General features: G+C 42.3%; 2 protein-coding genes across 2 annotated transcripts in view; one reads left to right on the top strand and one right to left on the bottom strand.

Annotated features, from left to right (window-relative positions):
* The window catches only part of ryr3 (ryanodine receptor 3), a 127,503-nt gene extending 124,682 nt beyond the window's left edge, over positions 1-2,821 (top strand). The window contains exons 103-106 of the mRNA XM_034075925.2: positions 255-319; positions 1,129-1,229; positions 1,310-1,361; positions 1,796-2,821. Of these exons, the coding sequence (XP_033931816.1) occupies positions 255-319; positions 1,129-1,229; positions 1,310-1,361; positions 1,796-1,891 (314 nt within the window). The 3' untranslated portion in view covers positions 1,892-2,821. The remainder of the gene's footprint in view (positions 1-254; positions 320-1,128; positions 1,230-1,309; positions 1,362-1,795) is intronic.
* The window catches only part of aven (apoptosis, caspase activation inhibitor), a 43,038-nt gene continuing 23,946 nt past the window's right edge, over positions 2,686-21,777 (bottom strand). The window contains exons 3-6 of the mRNA XM_034075927.1: positions 5,061-5,131; positions 4,265-4,360; positions 3,376-3,655; positions 2,686-3,285 (exon numbers count right to left, since the gene is read on the bottom strand). Coding sequence (XP_033931818.1) covers positions 3,143-3,285; positions 3,376-3,655; positions 4,265-4,360; positions 5,061-5,131 — 590 coding nt within the window. The 3' untranslated portion in view covers positions 2,686-3,142. The remainder of the gene's footprint in view (positions 3,286-3,375; positions 3,656-4,264; positions 4,361-5,060; positions 5,132-21,777) is intronic.

The following is a 21,777-nucleotide window of genomic DNA, read 5'->3' as shown; positions in this document are numbered from 1 at the left end:
ACATGAAGAAGAGGGGACACATGTTGATGTAGAAGAGACATGAAGAAGAGGGGACACATGTTGATGTAGAAGAGACATGAAGAAGAGGGGACACATGTTGATGTGGGGGAGACATGAAGAAGAGAGGACACATGTTGATGCAGAAGAGACATGAAGAAGAGGATTTTGCACAATAGGTGACCTTTAAATGTGTTTTCAGAAGAGTTCTGTTTGTACTATGACCAACTGTCTGTCTCTCCCCCCCCCCCCCCCAGGTTTGATCATTGATGCCTTCGGAGAGCTGAGAGACCAGCAGGAGCAGGTGAAGGAGGACATGGAGGTGAGACTGGACTCAAACTGGGGGACATTTCAGACACAACACGCCTCCTTTCATGTCGTGTATAGACAGCTGCATAGACGTGGAGGAACATACTAAAAGATACCGAGGGTGCTTCCGTCCTAGGGTCGCCGAGAAAAGAGCAAAACATGTTCACCAAATGATTATTGCGGCCAAAGTCAAACTGCATTGCAAACTCAACAACCAGCCCCGATGTCAGTTTGCTGTCCCTGATGCAGTTTGTTTGTCGTCTAATTAGCATGTTGAATATAGTCGATAATATCTACATGAAATCGCATATCTACTAGAAACGTGATTTCACGTGAATTCAAGTAGTAATGTGGGTTTGTGAGTATAGGGATTTTAACATCAGTCACACAGATGATGTGTTTGTGGTCCTCATTTATACGTGAGTGAAACAAGGGACACTGTTAACTATCGTCTCCTCTAGTACCATCATTGTGCCCGTAGTTCAGTTAGAGGTACAGTCCTGTCTAACAATGCTGACACTCAGCTGTTATGACGTGTGTCTGTGTGACACCGGAGAAAAGGAATGAAGAATGTTTTTTCTGTCAGTCCGTTCATTTGATTTGTGTTTAAAAAGCCGGCACTGTCCGGCAACACCCTCCCCCCTGTCCGGCAACACCCTCCCCCCTGTCCGGCAACACCCTCCCCCCTGTCTCCCCCTCTCAACGCTAACATCTCCAAAAAGACCCTCTGGTACAAGTCGGCACCGTCAGATATCTTTATACCAAAGGAACACAACTACACGTGAAATGGACCTAAGTACAAATCTCCCCTTCTTCCTCCAGACGAAGTGCTTCATCTGTGGCATCGGGAACGATTACTTTGACCGGACGCCTCACGGGTTCGAGACCCACACCTTACAAGAACACAACCTCGCGAACTACCTGTGAGTGCCGCAGCGAAGCGAAGTGAACACACATTTCTGTTTACAATGCAGACATTTCTCACTTTCCCTCCTGTGTGCAGGTTCTTCCTCATGTACCTGATCAACAAGGATGAGACTGAGCACACGGGTCAGGTACGTGAACACTCACTCACCATGTATTCATTATTTCACTGGTGAGATATCCGATCAATATTAAGACGGCATAGGAAGGTTCCAGACACTTCAGCAGGCTTCACTTGTGCAACATTTCAAGTCTGAAGTCAAAGAGGAATCTTGATGGGGCCAAATTTGACCTCGAGTGACCCAAAACAATTCTTCCGTGTCTCCCCAGGCCCGACCACCAAATGATACTTTTTTTTTAGAGACCTTCAGACGTGGCAAAAATGGTCAAAATCAGTTTTGTAGAGTTTATATAGCTGTGATATCACGAAGCCGTGTTCCGACACAAAGAACTAGAGCGTATTATTATATCATTTTAACTTGAAACGAGTGACTTGAACTGATATTGAGCCCCTTATGAACCCGTCCACACCACCAGCTCTGCTCATGTTTCCCCCCCTCTCCAGGAGTCCTACGTGTGGAAGATGTACCAGGAGAGATGCTGGGACTTCTTCCCGACTGGAGACTGCTTCAGGAAGCAGTACGAGGACCAGCTGGGTTAGAGAGGATCAGCCTCTCTGCCTCCCTCTATCTGAAAGAGACACTGAGCTTGACTTGCCCCTGTTACCAGAACCTGAACACTCGCTGGACTTTCTCTGCTGCCATGGTGTTGAGAAAAAAATAGTCATTCATTTTGAATTCACAAAAAATCATGTCTAGAAAAATTATTTTAAGACGTGCGACTGCCGACTGGACATTTCGGGATTGTGCATCCTCTTCCTCGTTACCGAAAAGCCACGACGCCTCTTTTATGCAAATTATTTTGATTCACATTGCCTTTTTCTTGCTTAACCCCAACCTCTTGCACAATTTGTTGTGTGTAGACATTTGATACATGCGAAGGGTTACAGCATGACAACTGAATGTTTGAATATGCACAATTTCTAGATGACCGCCAGGATGTTTGAGTCACTGGTTACCAAACCACCTGAATGGATGTGCTGCTAGTGATGATCCTGCTACCATCAAACCACAGTGAGTGAGACCTGATCTGCCTTTTCAAATCTGTCAGATGAAACGTACAGAAGACGGTTCTTCCAGGACCAGAGACGTCTCACTTAAGATGTTTTATCAAGTGCCGACGTGCCTTAAGAGAAACTATGCAAAAAAACATTTATCATTTTCGTCCCTCCTGACACAAGCAGTGCTTCAGCTCTGGTTTAGAATTAGCTCAAGCTAGTTTTGTGGCTAAAACGATTAGATCATCCTCGTGTAAATGTTGCTTGGTTTGGTTTTATGTCTAACTTGTGGTGTCCTGCTCTCTTACAGTAGAAGGGCCCGAAAGAGAAAACACAAATCTTGGTTCAAGTGTTTATTGACGACTAAACAGTTCACTGCTGTCGTAATGACATTTCTATGTATGTCGTAGCTTTGGCCATCTGCATTTCTTTTGATGAGGGGGAGGAAATGAATAAAGAAGTTGACGCAATAAAGCCACGTGTCCCATCTGTCTCTTGTGCAGCGGGGTGACTCTCCTGCGGTGTGTTACTTTCACAAGGAACAGAGGATTCTTTCTCTGAAACATGATGTGCAAAAGGAACATTTTGACACATTTCAGAAAGACATACTGTCCTGTCTCTACACCTCAAATACTGTCATGGTAACTGATGAACAAACTGCCTCTTAATTCAGCAAAGTAAGAAGCTGGAACTTGACATCTGTCCAGCACACAGATGTTTTAATGGCTTTCAAGCTGACAATTAAAGTCCATTTCCCTTTTATATACATCCTTCCATCTTAAGTCCTTTCATTGGTCAGGAGATCATGCTGTCCAGCCAGTCCTCCAGGTCGTCCTCCGTCATTTCCTGTTTGACCGATGTAGATTTGGGCGGTGTGACGTCTTTCTCTTTCACCTCTACGATCTTCTCTTGTATTGCCTCCTTCACTTCCTCACATTCTGCAAAATTAACGAACACACGTTAGGCCTCCTTACTGTATGTCATTAGTTCACTCCCAAAATGTCAAACGACACGCTGAATAAAATCACCTTTCTCTGGAACCTTCCTGTCCTCCTCCAAACTGACGGACTGGTTTCCTGAGACTGGTTTCTGTAGACCGAGCAGCTGGTCCAGCTCTTCGTCGCCCTCATCCTCCGCCAGCGAGGGAACCTGCGAGTGTGAGGCCGTCGCTGGGTGTGTCGCCACGGGGACCTTCTGGTCGGAGCACGGGACTTTCAGCGCTGCAGACGGAGGAGTGAAGGCGGACATTTTGGGAACTTCCTGTTTGTGAGTGAAGGTCATAGTGGGCATCTCCACTGGGGTCGAGACCTGAAACAGGATAAGCGAAACAAATTAAATTAAAACCTGTAACAAGGCAGTGGGGAATTCGGGTACTTATATACTTCACTCTGACCTTTATTGTGATATTTTAGACATACAAATCTATGATGCTTTGTCGACTCAACACATAATATACAATTACTATTTTTTGACATTCTATACTACGACCACATTTTTTTTACATACAGTAATGTTATACTTTGGAGTTTTTCTCAACATATTATACTAAGAGGTTTTCCAAAATATCAGAAAAAAAAGTAATGGTATGTCGAAAAAAAACATCATAGTAAAGTATGTAAGATATTTTGGACATACAAATATATGACGTTTTGTTTCAGATATTTTCGACATGCTATACTATGACCTTATTTTGTTGACATACAGTACTATGAGGTTTTCCAAAAATATCTGAAAAAAGTCATATGCTGGAAAAAAACCTCTTGTATGTCTGATATTTTCAACATACTTTTAATTTTTAAATACTATAATATGGAGTTTTTTGGACATACTTTACTACGATTTATGTGGTCATATTGTCAACAAACTATAACCATAAACCAAGACTATTTTCGCATTTGTATCAGTCATCCAGCCCACCTGGAGCAGCTCCTCCTCCAGGTGGAGTCTCTGAAGGAGAGGCACCTGCTGGAGGATCTGGGCGAGCGCCGGGAGGTCGACGAACACTGCGGACATCTAGAGAGGAAACCAGGAAACAGGCTGTAAAATGGAGACTTCAAACTTCTTTTGTAATCATCATACTGAGAGAAGTCGAATCCAGATCAATACTCCTTTGTACAACACACTGCTGCTCTGACTGTACACATGAAGTAGAAAGAGTTCAGGAATGGTTACATCACCAGACTGGATGATAATTTTTTTGTATAGTGTTTGCTTTTCAGCAGATTTGTAATGGATAACACACGATTTCCTTACAAGATGACTTTTTAGGGTTTTATGTGGACCAAATCGTACGCGAGAAGCCTCATTTTCCAGTGGCTGAGTTGAGTTTAAGGCACCTGGTTTAGCAGTTCTCATAAAGTTGACCTCTTCAGCAATTGTCGAGACATTTCACTCACACTCACACATCTAAATCTCATGTTGGCGCAAGAGATAAAGTCAGAGGGTCACCAAGTTCAGTTTGATGCATCCTCTGGGAACCATGAATGTCTCTGTAAAATGTGTCGCCAACGTTTCAGATAGTAGTGTAAATATGTCAGTGTGGACCAAAGAGAGGGACCAACCCATCAACAGATGTGCTGCTAATGCGCTAGCAATGCTATATTAGCTTTTTCTGCTTTCCAACTGCTGTAGCATTTCCAATCCAGACCTCCGAGGGATCCATCCATAAAAGACAGAGAAGCAATGCTGCAGATTGGGTAGTGTATGGATTTACCTGACTGTCTGCCGATGAGTCCATCTCCCAGTCCTTTTCTTCGGAAAACCGGAATTGAGTGAAGGAATCCCCTGAGAAACACACACAGAGAAAGAGCTTGACATATTACTGTTGTGGTAGACTACCCACAATACCTCTGTCTGTTTCAGTTCAAATCAAAACAACACTTATCTTCTTCAGTGTAATCATTTCTCCTGAGTAAAGAGGAAACTCGAGGCCGTGTGTGATTGCACCGGTTGCTCACAAACTGAACGTCCTTCGCCTCTAAAGATGTCTCACTGTGAAGCAGAATGTCTTTGGAAAGCCGTCAAAAGCTTTGTGTAAACTGTTGATCGGTGCGAGAGTGAAAGCAGGGCTTCACGTGACACCGCTCTGCTTCCAAAACATTCACTGGCTGAGGGCTCTCGTGAGTACAAAGGCACGGGGGTCGCGTTATACAGAAGCACAAAGCAGCAGCAGCACGCAGGTACACATGTTTTCAGAGCTGTGAGCAAAGCAAGGGATGTTTATGTACACCGTTCAGACACGAGGCAAGCCAGACGATGCATATAAATGTAATAGTAAATTGCATTTCGGAGTCAAAGCAAACAAATAGTTTCATATGAGAAAGTGCTGATGCATTCTTTATTTATTTTGATCTGCACAGTAATTCAGGATGTTAACAACCTTATATAAAGCATCCACGTTGTTATAAGGAGAACAAACACTGATGAACAAATGAGAATGAAACGTGTTTTGGTGCAAAGGGAAACTGTGTTCGAGCAGTCAAAACACATCCATTTCAAACCGCGCAACAAGGACACAGAGTCAGATGTGAAGCACCTCTCCTCAAACTCCTCGTGCTGCGGACGGATGCAGCAACAGTTTTGTAATATTCAGTGGAATAACAGGGTGAAGACATTTTATCTTTGCTCGGTTGCAGAAGGGGAGAACAATTTGTTAGGTGGTGGTGTCTTAAACATTTGTCTTCCCACAATTGAGATAAGAAGACCGCTCTAATGTCGTGCGAGTAAACAATAAGCTTGGGTTAACAACACACACACACACACACACACACACACACACACACACACACACACACACACACACACACACACACACACACACACACACACACACACACACACACACACACACACACACACACACACACACACACACACACACACACACACACACACACACACACACACACACACACACACACACACACACACACACACACACACACCACTTCAGGGGACATTACATTGACTTACATGCATTTCCTGGAGACTTATCCTAACCTTAACCATAACCAACACATGCCTAACCCTAACCCTTAACCATAACCAAGTCTTCACCCTAAAATTAATGATCCCCCTCATGGGGACCTCCAATTTGTCCCCATAAGGGAAGCCAGTCCCCACACGTGACTGTGTACACAGATGTAGGTCCCCACAAGTATAGTAATGCTATGACACACACACAGTTTGAAATCTCAACTAGAGCTTCAGCGATTATTGAAAACAACCTATTTTAGTCATTGATGCGAGACTGTTGTTTCTTTTTATTAAAAGATGCCTGGGGGAAAAACATCCTTGAAAACGTTAAACGTGGATTATTAAATTAGGCAAGAAATCATAAAATCCTGTGTTTACTCTCCAGTGTCAAGTAATGGGGAAAAAAACACATTTTAGAGCCCAACACCTTTCACATTACATTACATGTGACTTTTATCCAAAGTGACTTACTGTGGGCAATCTGCACAGGAGCAATTTGGGGGGAAGGTTCTGGTCTAAGGACACAACGACAGACTGGCCTCACTACACCTTAAGTCAAACAGGATCATAAAGCAGTGATTTCTGCCTTGTCCCATGTCATAGCCATTTCTACTGATCATAATTCCATTGTTGAGGTATACTAAATATATTGTGAAATTGTCCAAACTCACATTGGTTTCTCATACAGCATCTCTGTATAGTATGTGTATTCACTCTCTGGACTTAATTATCTCAAAGGGTCTGAATATCTCTAAGGTTGTGGTGACTGATGTTGCACTCTCTGACCATTCCTGTGTTTTCTTTGAGAGCTCTATTTCTGTTCACAAACATGTTCAAAAAGAGGTAACCACAAAGCGATATTTAACTGAAAACACTAGGGAAATGTTTACTCAGAATTTTTCTTCCACACTTGCCCCTGCTAACATCTCAGTAAATGAGCTAGTAGATCATTTTAATTCAAAAATTAAAAATGTTATAGATGCCATTGCTCCAACTAAGGTAAAGGAAGTGTCTGGCAAGAAAATATCTCCATGGAGAAAGGCCATGACCGTGAGAACAGAAAAAAGAGAATGTCGAAAAGCGGAAAGCAGGTGGCGAAAAACAAATCTCAAGGTTCACTTTGAAATCTATAAAGAGACTTGGCCTTTATAATTTGGAATTGAAAAACGCACGACAATCGTTCTTCTCTGACATCATTACCAAAAACAAAAACAACGCACATGCCTTGTTTGCTACCGTCGACAGACTAACTAACCCCCCAGTGTCAGTAGCCTCTGAATTTCTATCCACCAGGGCGTGCAATGATTTTGCCTTTTTCACTGACAACATTCAGAAAATCAGACAAGCAGTCAGTGCCTCTGCATCAGGAACAGCAAATGTGTTGTCTCTGTGTCTGCCATTTCTAGGTAAGATCATTGAAAAAGTTGTTTTTCAACAGTTGAGTAATTTCTTGCATTTAAATAACTGTTTTGATGTGTTCCAGTCAGGCTTTCGTCCAAACCACAACACTGAGACTGCTCTTGTAAAGGTCTTTAATGACATCCACTTAAACACAGACAGTGGCAGAACTTCAGTGTTAGTATTATTAGATCTCAGTGCTGCGTTTGACACTGTTGACCACAGCATATTACTCGACCGACTAGAAAACTGGGTGGGACTTTCGGAAACAGTTCTAAATTGGTTTGAATCCTACTTAAAGGACAGAAACAACTTGTTTCTATAGGTAAATACACATCTGAGTTGACAAATATGACATGTGGGGTTCCTCAAGGCTCCATCTTGGGGCCTCTTCTCTTTAACGTCTATATGCTACCACTGGCTCAGATAATGAAGAACAACAAAATAAGTTACCATAGCTATGCAGATGACACACACATTTACGTAACAATTTCACCAGGAGACTATGCTCCAATTCAAACACTGAGTAAGTGCATTGAACAAATCAATGACTGGATGTGTCAGAACTTTCTCCAATTAAACAAAGATAAAACTGAGGTAATGGTTTTTGGAGCCAAGTCAGAACGTATAAAAGTTAGCGCTGAGCTTCAGTCTGCAATGTTCAAAACAACAGATAAAGCCAGAAATCTAGGTGTAGTCATGGACTCTGACCTGAGTTTCAACAGTCACATTAAAACAGTTACTAAATCAGCCTACTATCACCTAAAGAACATATCTAGGATTAAAAGACTAATGTCACAGCAGGATTTGGAAAAACTTGTCCATGCCTTTATCTTCAGTAGACTCGACTACTGCAATGGTGTCTTCACAAGTCTCACTAAAACATCTATTAGGAAGCTGCAGCTGATTCAGAACGCCGCTGCTCGAGTCCTCACTAACACTAAGAAAGTGGATCACATCACTCCTGCTCTGAAGTCTTTACACTGGCTTCCTGTGTGTCAAAGAATAGATTTCAAAGTACTGCTGCTGGTTTATAAAGCACTGAATGGTTTAGGCCCAAAATACATTTCTGACCTCCTGCTAAACTATGAACCATCCAGATCTCTCAGGTCTTCAGGGACTGGTCAGCTTTCTGTCCCCAGAGTCAGAACTAAACATGGAGTAGCAGCGTTCAGTTATTATGCTCCAAATATCTGGAACCAACTCCCAGAAACCTGCAGGTCCGCTGCAACTCTGACTACTTTTAAATCCAGGCTGAAGACTTTTCTTTTTGCCGCTGCTTTTAATTGAACTATTCATATCTTAGACTGCACTGTAACTTTTATCCATGTATTTTTTCTTTTAATGTTTAATTTATTAGCTTTTCTTTGTAATGACTGATTTTAAATGCCATTTTCTTAATGTCTTTCATTTTTTGTAAAGCACTTTGAATTGCCTTGTGTTGAAAAGTGCTATATAAATAAACTTGCCTTGCCTTGCCTCTGTCCTACACAGCTTGTTGGAGCTCCTGCCCCCCCCCCCCCTGCCCCATTAATGCAAACACGGTCTGAACAATGCATTGTTTTGGCTGATATTATGGGCACAACATTTAAGTATCTGCATAGACAACAGTTACAGCAATCAATGTGTTGTATGCAGAGTTTTAGAAATGTTGGCTTACATTTAATAAAATGAATCTTTTTATTGTAACATTTTGATATTTGTATGTGTTTTATATGTCTCTAGTTATAGTGCTTTTTATCTTGTTTTTAAATTATTATTTTACTCCTATTGTGTTATTTTATGTTCGTTCCCTGTACAGCACTTCGGTTTTAAAGGTGCTATATAAATCAATACAGATTGAGATGAGTCACCACACAGCCAGTCACAGAGGAACAAGCTGCTATAAGAACATCATAGAGACCTTAATGATGAGGATGTGCTTCTCCATAAATCAAAGCTCACTGACAGTGTGAACAGTCAGTGCCACTCACAGATGGAGGGTGGGGGGGGGCCTGATGGAGGGTCAGCGGGGGGGCCTGATGGAGGATATGCAGTCAGCCGCAGCCCCTTGTCTCGTTTTATTAAGAGAAACTCAGGCCTTTCACGGCGAGGCGCTCAGTGTGATATCTGACGGCTGTCCTTGATTGCTCGGCTGTACGGGGGTCAACGAGGAGGAGAGGCTGCGGGGGCCCCGAGTGCCTGCTGCCTCTCAGCCAGAGAAATTAGATTTACAAACAGTAGTATTATCGATGTCACAAAGATGCAGGCGGATAAGAGAAGGAGAATGTCAGCTTTATGTGACAGCTGTCATCTGACTGATTTTCTCCATCGCAGGGAGAGATCTGAGCGACTTCAACCAGGCTTTGGTGGACGTGAAATCGAAAATGTTAAACCTATTTCACAGGACTGCTGTTATCTAAAGCAGATCAACGTTTGCTTAAAAGTATTCGGAGCACCTCGTCTGCATATAGGAAACCAGGGAGCCTTAAACTCAGAGAGACAGAGTGGAGAAAAATCCATCAGGTGAGCATGAGGAGGCGAATTCAAGTAAAATCACTACATCTAACCATTAACAGAATTGCTTTTCCAACACTAGCCACCAACCTAGTAGGTCTTAAGAAAACTAGTTGAAGCATTAATGATTCATCATGTTAACCTTCGAAATGTCCCAAACATTTAAAACATTATGAAACTCTTTCAGATAACACAAGGTAAAAGTTTCCTGTACCAAAGGGAGTACCGTACTTTTCGGACTATAAGCCGTGACTTTTTCCCCCATTTTTTTTGTACAGCTAACGGCCACTAGGGAACCTCCTAAATCTATGGATTTTACAGGTAAAATTAACCACCTTTAACTCTATGGGCTCTATGACCGGTCCGCGCCCGCCACCTTTAAGCGGCGGGCTCCAGCAGGAAAAGCTGGAGGCCGGAAAAGAGTGAGACAGGTAGCGCGCCAAAGTAAAAGTGGAACCGAGAGACAGAACGAGAGAAAGACAGACGGACAATTTAGCTGCTGCGGCTTATATGCAGGTGCGCTTTATAGTCCGGAAAGTACGGTATGTTGTTTACAAAAAAGCTATTTGATCAATTTAAATCACATTATCTCATTGAGGCGTTTGATATACAGAATAATAAGCTATTATGATCTCAAATATGTGTTGTGTTACATGCAGAGAAAGACAATGTATCAAGCCTTAAAGGTCCCGTGTCATAGCCATTTCTACTGATCATATTTCCATTGTTGAGGTCTACTAGAAAAGATTTAAATCGTGCAATGTTCCAAACTCACATTGGTTTCTCATACATCATCTCTGTAAAGTATGGGTATTCACTCTCTGTCCTACACGGCTTGTTGGAGCTCCTCCCCCCCGGTTAATATATATGATACTGAAGTCTATGCTTCAGTCTGATTCTAATAATTCACCATCACCCCTCCATTTCCTGCCATGTAAACAGATGCCTTAAAGAGTCTCTTTATTACGGCCAGAGTTTGTAATGCATGATGAAGGGCACGAAAACCTGTTTATAACTTCATTCAAATTGTATTGTGTCCGCTCTGGCGTTATTGGATTAGCTACAGGATTAAATCAGACACTGCCATGGGATTATTTGTCAGTTTATTGTATGTTTCTGAACAACTCTGAACGTAAAAGGAAGTGGGAAATCGTCCTTCAACAAATGGGAAAGCATGAGGAAGAAATCTCCGATGAACAGGGGCCTCTCACACATGTTCACTCTTTTCCAACTCTTCCCTCTCTGTTTAATATCTTCCAGGACCCTAATCCTCCTCCGTCTCCTCCTGTCTGCCTCTAACGAACAAACTGCTGGTGGTGGAGAGCTGCCCCCCCGCCCACACCTCACATCCCTGTCATCCCGATCTGTGTCCATGGAAATGCCAGCGCAGGTAGTTGGGAGAGCGTTGACAACCGCCATGGCAACAGCTGCCGGTGAGGATGAGACTCCTGACAACGATCCAGACGACGGGGGGAGAGACAGAGATGATTGGAGAGAGAGAGAGGGGAGGTGTGTGTGTGTGAAGAAGAAGAGGAGAGGGATGAAGAAGAAGAGGACGCAGTGACTCTTCATTCCTGCTCATCCAGAGAGATCTGTGGGATTTGAAACCCCTCTCAGATGTATTTATTTGTTTATTCCACACATGGCAGTTCTTTTTTGAAAACAAAAAATGTACAAGAAAATCTTATTTGACCTGCCCCTTCTTAAAAATAAATAACAATAATAATGAAATGACCATTAAAAAGTAAAATAAAAGCAATATTCTTTCAGTCACAGTTGCTTACAAATACTGAAACATAAAGCCAGAACACAAAAGCCAACTTCATACCGTCTAATTACCCTTTCTTTGTACAATTTCTTAAACATCTAAATGTTCTTACAGCCCTTGAAATCATTCGGCAAAGAATTCCACTTCTTTACGCCAAGAGACACACATCGGCTTTAAAGTAGTACGTCAAACTGATACTTAAATTGTAATTTCCTCCTATGATGCTCATCCTTTTAAGTGCATATTACAACTCACGTGTCACCAACGTGTGTGAACAAAAACAACACGCTACTGAATAAAACCTGGTACTGTTTACACAACGGTTTACGAGCGGTGGTGACGAAGTCCATAGGGACTTGGCTCGGCAACTGGAAGGTCACCAGTTCAAGTCCCGGAAAGACCAAGTGCTACCGAGGTGTCCCTGAGCAAGGCACCGTTCCCTACACTGCTCTCCGGGCGCCGTACATAATGGCAGCCCACTGCTCCCAACACTAGGATGGGTCAAATGGATGGGTCAAATGCAGAGAAACCGCTTCGTTGCATGGTACCTGTACTACGTAATGACAATAAGTTGAATCATCATCATCATCATCATCATCATCATCATCATCATCATCAAAATACCGCCATATCTGGGTGAGGTTTAAACTGCAAATGGACGAGTCCTCCAACGACGAGCAGAATAATCCATCAATAGATTAAATACCGAACGGACACTTGTTCCAGATTAGCCAGTGTGTTGATGTTTGACTTTCCTCTGTTTAACATCATTGTAAACTGAGTATCTTCGGGGTTTGAACACGATGCAACAAGACGTTTGAAGACCACTTCATAGACCAAGCAATACGTTGGGAAAACTGGAGAGCGCAGACAACTGTCAACCCAAAAAAGAATGGGTGTTCCCATCCGATTACTCAAATGTACTCCTAGATAAAATGGGGACTATGCGACAGTCTTCCAGTAAATGTCATGAACATTGAGCCAGTAGGTTTCCCATAATCCTGCTGAGACGAACCAAACAGGAAGCATAACATCCTTGGCAGTAGTAACAACCGGCGAGTTAATAAATACTGACAGCTGGTGTTTAATATCACATTTACTGACAGTGGCAGGAAGTCAGCCTCGCCATGTTCCTCTATCTCAGCTAGAGCTGCAGTTTATGAATATTCATTATTGATGAATCTGTAAAAGGTGCATATGACAAGGCGGACCTAAGGATTTATGAAGGAACATTCGTCAAAACATGAGTGCACTAATAAAATGATTGGCGGTTACATTTGATAAACATGCTTAAAGGTCCCATGTCATGGCCATTTCCACTGATCATAATTCCATTGTTGAGGTCGACTAGAATAGATTTACATTGTTCAATTTTCCAAACTCACATTGGTTTCTCACAGCATCTCTGTGTAGTATGTGTATTCACTCTCTGTCCTAAACGGCTTGTTGGAGCTCCTGCCCTGCCCCCCCGAAATACAATCAGAAATTCTAAAATGTCCGGTTGTGTCCAAATAGCCAGCGGTTCAAAACACATCATATATTCAATTTACTATGACAATTTCAGAACCAGAAATAAACATGGAGCTTTGTAAAAGTCTTAAATAATTAATTAAATATCAAAATGATCGATTCACTTTATCCGCTGAGCACTAATGTCAGCAGGACAAGAGCTAGAGTAAATTGTTTGGGATTCACAAATAAATCATATTTACCTTTACCGTAATCCAATTCAAAAATATTTATCAACCGTGTGAGTGTTTAATATTACAGCTAAGCCCTGACACGGCTCTCCTGCGCTGATTAAAGATCGATTCATAGTTGAAATGATAGTCTGGTGCGTCAGCGGGTCCCTGAGCCTCTGAGTTATTCCACAGTGAATAAACAGAGCATTACTCACGCTGCGTGCTAAGTGGCTGCGCTGGCATTGTGTAACTTCTGTAGAATGTGGTATCCTGTCTCTTGACATCTTGCTGGCTGAACCCCTCTCTAACAAATGCAGCCGTGTGCTCTGCAGCCGGCTTCACTGAGCTATCTATGGCTCGCCCCGCTCTGCTCTGTTATGTTCGGGATGTTTTGAGGCCTCGCTGCTGCCTTTCTGTTCTCCCTGATCCACTCTGCTCTCACCACAACGCTCCTCATCCTCACCCCCTTGTTCTGTTTGGGGAGACTGTGGAGCTCTGGGAAAGTTAGGACGGAGATAAGATGTGTTTCACTCTGCTTTAAAGGGGACCTATCATGCAAAATGCACTTCTTGATGTCTTTTATACATAATGTGTCCCCGGTGTGTCGGGGAACTCACGCAGCGTCAGAAAATAAAACCCTCTCTCTTTTCCTCCGTACCCAAATCTCTAAAAATGGGGCTAAAACGGAGCTGATCCAGATTTGCGTCCGATATGATGTAATATTGGAAATGTGGACCCACGGCACTATCAGAACGTTGCTATCAGAAACAATGCCCGACGTGTTTTGGACGTAATATGGTCGGTGTTTACATTAGCATCGCTAACACTCAGAGCTAACCTGTACTGGAGAGCATGTGTGTGAAGAAGCAGGAAGTAAAAAGGAACTCACCTTGTGGTATAACCGGCAAGAGAGAAAGCCTTTGAGCTCCAGAAATAATCCTTGATGTGGTTTGGAACATGATGGCGTTTAATCATGGCAGCATTTAACTGTATCTGCAGGTTAATTCTGAGCAGGCATTAGCTCCCCCTCCAGTTTTGTTTTTCAAGCTAAGGACCCAGATCAGCCCTTCTTTAACAGGGCTAAAATAGCGGGATATGAGGGATGCCTAAAATGCATGATCTGTTTGGTATTTTGAGCAAAACACATTATTTGTATATATCTGAGACCCATAATATACGCCTAAAAATAGCATAATAGGAGATAGGGCTGCACGATATGACGTGTTTGAGTTAATGTACCAACTTAATATCGCACGTCCTAAAAAAAAATGAATAAAATCGCACGTCCCTGCGATGTGAATATCGCGTATGCGCATATCGCGGTTATCGCCATGACACGATATATCGTTCAGCCCCAATAGGAGACCTTTAAACAGAGTGGAGGAACGAGGAATCGTATAAAAGAAAAACAGGTTGATAGCCGATGACAAAACAGCTGATATTACTTTAACATGCACCACACATGAGAATTACAATATGAATTCACACCGTCTTTTTTTTATCCTCGACGTGAGTCCCATATTTGAGCTGTCGGCCACTAAGTCTGTCGGTGGAAAGTTAATCAAGACTTTCTTTAAAAGCAATTAATAACTCAGTCACCTTTAAAGCTTAAAGGTCACACACGTGCAGGTTCAAGCTTGTAAAAGGGAGAATTGGCTGCCTTTGTCCGTTTGAGATTTAATTTGAAAATATCTGGCAGTTGGACCGTTGCTATAACCAAACATGCAATTTACAGATCTTTCCTCTGAGAGATGCAAAAAACAGGGAGGAAAATCTCTATAAGAAGACATTTCTTGGAGTAAATAGGGCTGCATGCTACGAGGGAAATAATATTGAGAAAGGGAAATGACTTCTAAACAGATCTTACTCGCTTCTGCTGCTTTCGGTATGCAGCTAGAATTAAACAAAAGGAAAGGAAAACATTTCCAATATTCTCTTATTGAACAAATTAAAAACTGACTGAACATATGAATCAAGTGAATATTCAAGTCAACATTAGGGCTGAACGAGTGTGTCAGTCATCCACACCAATCAGAAGTGCTGTGCTCCACATGTACCAGCCATTGTTAACCAATCAGAAGTAGCCCATGATAGAAGGTGATAGACAGATTGATCCAATCACCTGCCAAATATTTCTGAAAATGCCTGCCCTTTCCAAATGGCTTCCAATGGAGCTTTCCTAGATGGTTTCTGAGTCAGGTTAGTACTATTCCATCACGTGTTTCTATTACAGGGTGAATCTGAAACTGAAGCTCGACTTTAAAGCGACCCAACGGAAGTTTCATGTAAGTTTAGTTCTTTCATTCGTAGCTCGGGCTGCGGGGGTGCTGGAGACGGGAGCACGTTGATGCGACCTTCCTAGCCAGAGATATGGCCGCATTTTACAATAAACTTCCGTTGGGTCGCTTAAAAACAAATATCGAAAAACGCAATTAGATTATTTCCCCAAATCGTGCAGCCCAAGTCAACATCACAACGTAAAGTAATCTGCACATCAAGAGATACCAAAAAGTGTTAATACTTTACAATCCTAAACGATTTAAAATAACGAGCTCAAAGTTTTATTTTTCACTCAAAATTTTGAAGAAATTATTTAGATTTCTTAATTCACCTCGTCACATGTTTTACCTCAAAGCAATTTTTTAGTAAACTCCTCTGACTGCATGCACAACATAAAATATGCTTTCTATGTTCTCATTGTATTCCTTATCTAACTAGACAAAGCCTTCAGAAAAGCTTTAAGCTTTAAAGCCTTTGAGCTTTTGAGACTTGAAACCATGCAACTCAACACGGGGCTGCCACTATACATCCTGAACATCATGGCAAACATATTTATGGGTATTTAACGTGCATGTGTCCTTGTGTCCTTGTGTCCTTGTTTGCCATTTGCCTTATCGTGCCGCTGTTGGTGACAGTGCAGACGTTAGAGTTCAAACACCACAGATGCACGCCCTTGTGTGTAGAGAGACACTCCTTCAGTACACATCTCTCTGCTCAGACTCTGCTCGCTGTGTAAAGGCCCCGACACATCTACCCGATGTTGGCCGTCAGAGGCAGCCGGGCATTCGCGGCGCCCTACTCAGGTTGGTGTGTCCTGCACCGTTGATGCTTTACGGCCATACCTCCCGCGGCCGATTCAACATATTGAATCGTTGAATCGGCCAAAGTAATCACTCTGATTGGTTGTTGCCTCTTTTGAATGACGAATACACACTACCGCTGCCTGCTGGTAAGGACAGCTATTGCCATTCGTCGACTGAAGTCTTTGTGGTGTGTTCGTAGGCGGGCGGCGTAGCGGACGCAGGCGACGTAGCGGACGTAAAAGTCGTGAGGCCTTCGGTACACGTTCTTTGGTCTCAGGTTGGTGTGTAGTGGCCTTAAAACATTAACCTTGATTCGCCTCCTCTCCTGGAAGAGCTTGAATAGAAACAGGAGGGACATGTAAGGAGCAACAGCACTGCTGCTAAATCTCCTCTAACACCTGCAGTGAAATGTTGACATTTGATGTGACTGGAAGAGGAATACACACATTCCCGGCTCCCCCTTTCCTCCTCCATTTAGCGGCAGAGTAATGGCGTGTGATCAGTGAATTATTGCTTTTCTTTTTAAACCGGCTGTCGCGGCAGATCCTCACTTGATAAGAGAGGAGTTGAGTCAAAGCGGCTCATAGAAAACTGATCGAGCGTTATTACTTTCTAGGACAAATCCCGTCTGATGGGTGTTTGGTCGCGCTAAGAGGATGGAAAATGTTAGGAAAAGGCGGAAGGAAAGATATGAGGAAATTATTCTAGGAAGGGATAGAGCAAGAAAGGGAAACGTAGACTTTAGAACAATTGTAGGAAAGGATGTTTTTAGGAACTTGTTGTGGTGATCTATGCGTCCGATCCTCTTTCTCAGAGCCCTGTCACGCCTTTTTAACCAAACCAATTAGCCTTACATGGCACCGCGCTGAAACCCACTATGCGTCGATAAATCACTGTCTGCACTAATTGCAATTAAAATCCTGAACAAACCAGGCGAGACAATAAAGAGGGCTGAAACTATTTACTCTTAACTTTTAATGGTGATTGCTCGAGACTGTGCTTATGACAAAGTCTATCAGAAGAGCTCCAATCCACCGGAGGCCTTGCTCTTATTGTTGTATAGGTGTAAAGCGTGCTTGGCGGTAACATGCTGCAGCTCGGGCTCTACATACCTAGGGTAACATGGGATATAGACGTCCGTTAATATAGCTTTGCTGGATGCTATCAGGCAAGAATCTGTGTTGGTTTTATGTTTTTAATTAATGTACAGACTGTAAATCAATAGTGTCAAAAGGAAATATGTGGAGTACTTAGTCATCCCACTCTAATACATTCATATTATATAATAACATAAGAGGATAATGCACAGAGAATCCAAAGTGTTGTGGACCTGCATCTGATCGAAATATAAAGTAATACTGACAGAACATAAAACCTCAAACTGATAATGTTTTGCTGCATAGAACAAACCGGACATGACAGCAGTGACGCGTACATGAAGTGATAATGAGACACACACTGACCTGTATGTCACATGTCACAACAAACAGGACTGAGTTGAGTGACCAAAGAAGACCCCCGCTGAGTAACATGACTGTGCAGCAAATTACATTCTTTAACACAATCTTCAATCTCAGAGCTATGTAGCTATTAGCACGTCTTTACGGGAAGAGGTTCTCACCATGCTACACAGAAAGGACATCAGGTGAGAATGAGTGTGTGCTTCAGGCTGACGTGTAGCCTCAGTTCCCTGCGGCTGAAATAACCGTCAGCCTTGAGAGTGCCGGGACATCTGGGTCCCTCGTAGGGTTGCAAAGGGGCGGAACATTTCCGGTAAGTTTCCGGTAAATTTCCATGGGAACTAACTGGGAATTGAGGGAAATGTAATCGAATTGTATCATTTTATTTTGAAATGAGCCGTTCCGACTGATTTCGATAGAGCGGGTAACATATGAGCACAGCCCTCTGTGGATGTCAGCATGAGCAAGAGAAAGGTATCCGAGGAAAATCGTGTTTTCCAAGAAAAGTGGGAGAAAGAATATCTTTTCACTGAATTCAGGGGTACACCACAATGTTGAGTCTGTTTGCAGACCGTTGCTGTAATGAAAGTAAGCAACTCGAGCCGCCACTACTACTAATTTGTGTGTGTTCCAAGTGAATCTGCGGCCCCTGGTGGCCAGTACATAAAGGGTGTGGCCTCCACCACCATCTAAGTTGCCCATTCCTGCTGTAGGGGGTGTGGTCTCAATAGCCATGCAGTAAGCAGTGTGCTTAAATTATGCTAAAATATACTTTCCCCAACTATATTTAAGTTCCCTATGAAGAGCCAACCTTCAATATTTTGTATTCCTGTTTATTCCCATGGAAAGTTTATAATACTCGTTATAAAAGAACATGGAGAGTCAGATATTAGGTTAGGTGAGTAAACGGATAATACCGATCAACACTGTGCGAAAACATGTATCAATGCGAGAAATACGGAGGCTAAACTGAATTGTCTGAACACAAATCCATCTGGAACTGGAACATACAATACAGCTTTATTTATAAAGCACTTTAAAGCTTCCAGACCAGAAGTGCTGTACAGTCAAATAAACAAACAAAACAATCACACAGCACAGCTCACACACCATAAAACAAGTACAAGTAGAAAACATAGACAATTTAAATGCAATGGAAGCAATAGGGCTGCACGGTATTTCCCCCCCCCCCCTGCGGTATATATTGCTCTTTTTTAACCTGTTAAACCCCAACGTCCCGGCGGGTACTTTACTTTTTCTTTTCACGACAGTGTCTCAGGGGTTCGTAATATTTAAGAACCTATTAATGTGTTATACCAGATTAACGGAAATAATCTCAGCTAACTGACGATACAAACCATTTTTACCAAAACAAAACACAAGTCTCATAAGAAGCATCTAAATGACCCCTGAGCAAAAAAATGCTAACGCACTTTGGCACAGAACTCAAGATAAAAGTACCCTTATTACTTATCGTAGCTGCACATACAAGATATCCGATTAAAGCTGAGGTTCCACAGATTATCTAGGTATATAGTATCATCACTGAGTGATCTGCACTCGGACAGGGGGAAGCAAACACAGACATCACACACGTACCTTTACGTAGCTTCTAGGGGAGATGTCTCATCGTAGCTGTCAATCTGATCAAAAGACGTGTTCAATGGCATTAAAACGAGAAAGAAAAAACGCGGCTGAATCGGTTAATCCATAGGTTTTTAACGTCTCTGTATAAAAAAATGATTTAATTTATAATCCATAATCCCATTTTTATGTAAATATCGCAGAGCAAAAGTTAGCTGCTAATGGTAGCTACCAGAGTGGCTGCTGCTTCCGGTCTTGGCTATGCGGCAGTCCAGCGCAGTCTAAATTAGACTCCTTATTTGGTAATGTGTGTGTGTTAGACTAACACACACACATTACCAAATAAGGAGTGAGAGTGACGCGTAGCCAAAACCGGAAGCTGCATACACTCTGGTGGCTACCATTAGCAGCTAACTGTTGTGCTCCGATTTTTACATAAAAATGGAATTATGGATTATAAACAATTGCTTCAAAGCCACAGATACATTATCAACCTATGGATCAACCGATTCAGCCGCGTTTTTTCTTTCTCGTTTTAATGCCATTGAACACGTCTTTTGATCAGATTGACAGCTACGGTGAGACGATCTCCCGTAAAAGCTCCATAAAAGGTAGGTGTTGTGATGTCTGTGTTTGCTTCCCCTGTTGCGAGATCGGATCGCTTAGATACTATACTTACATCATCTGTGGAGTCTCAGCTTTAATCGGATATATTGTATGTGCAGTTTCGATAAGTAATAAAGGTATCTTTATTTTGAATTCTGTGCTAAATTGCGTTAGCATTTTTTTTTTTTTTAAATGAATAAAACCACACGTCCCTGCGGTGTGAATACCGCGCATGTGCATACCGCGGTTATCGCCATTACACGGTATATCGTTCAGCCCTAGCAAGCAACAATCTAAAAGATGTCAATATGCTAAGGAGACAAGGTACAAAACATTTGAGTTATTAAGCTGTTTTGACCAATTGTCCATATTTACTTTGCAAGATAACAAAAGGTGAGAACATGCTATCCATATGAACCATGAACTGAAGCAACAATGTATCTGTTCAACTGAGAGGACACAGATGTTTTTGTTCTCACAGGTGAAGCAGTACCATTATTCTCTCTTTACAAAAAGGCCTCAGGAAGATAAGAGCAATGCACCCACAGGCAGCTAAATAAAGACTCGAAGATCGCCTTAAATAAGCACCAAACTGCCAGAATGCTGCAATCCTTTAAAGACCCGAGCGGAGGAAATGTGACCGACACCGCAGAACTCAAATCTAAACAACACGTCCAGAGCAGCCATCACAGTTTGATCTATTCGCTCCCAAATCCCAAGTTCCTCTGGTCTTGTAGTCAATTCATCAGGATACACTCATAACTGTCCCAGTGTGACTGAGTCATGGTACTACAGTCTCAGAGACACAAAACACACACCGCCACCTGCACTCTGTAACACACACTCGCAAAACAAAGGCTTCTTTTTAGTCAATGAACAAAATGTCCAATCCAAGCTCTCACTCTTCTGGTGTATTACAATGTCCAGAGCCGCTAGTAGAGACATTTGAAATGACTGGTTTAGTTTGAACGACAGTACAAAACCAATCACAACAGAGAAATCAGTCAATCCTGTCAATTTGTAGGCTTTAAAACAACAAACGGTTGGTACTATTTTTGCTTAATAAATGACTCGACATGATGTATTTATCATTAAGGATGCTGTGTTAATTATCTGTTGATCTATAAATGGACCAATTGTTCTAATAAATAAAGATATACTTATTAGAAACATCCCTTCTGATCCTTTCGCCAAAGTGAGATAATGATGATCACAAAATAAAGCCCCTTAAATTACACATGCATGAAGTTGCATTGTGGAAATGACAGACAGGGCCTCAAAATATCAAGAACCAGCGACCCATACACTGCACCTGTATGATATCGACACGTCACTAATGGCGCATTTCCACTGCAGCGCGGAGCGCGGTTTAAGCGTG

This window comes from Pseudochaenichthys georgianus, chromosome 24, assembly GCF_902827115.2.
Source record: "Pseudochaenichthys georgianus chromosome 24, fPseGeo1.2, whole genome shotgun sequence".
Taxonomy (NCBI): domain Eukaryota; kingdom Metazoa; phylum Chordata; class Actinopteri; order Perciformes; family Channichthyidae; genus Pseudochaenichthys; species Pseudochaenichthys georgianus.
Note: the sequence above shows the minus strand (reverse complement) of the source record. Positions and strands in the feature narration are given on the sequence as shown.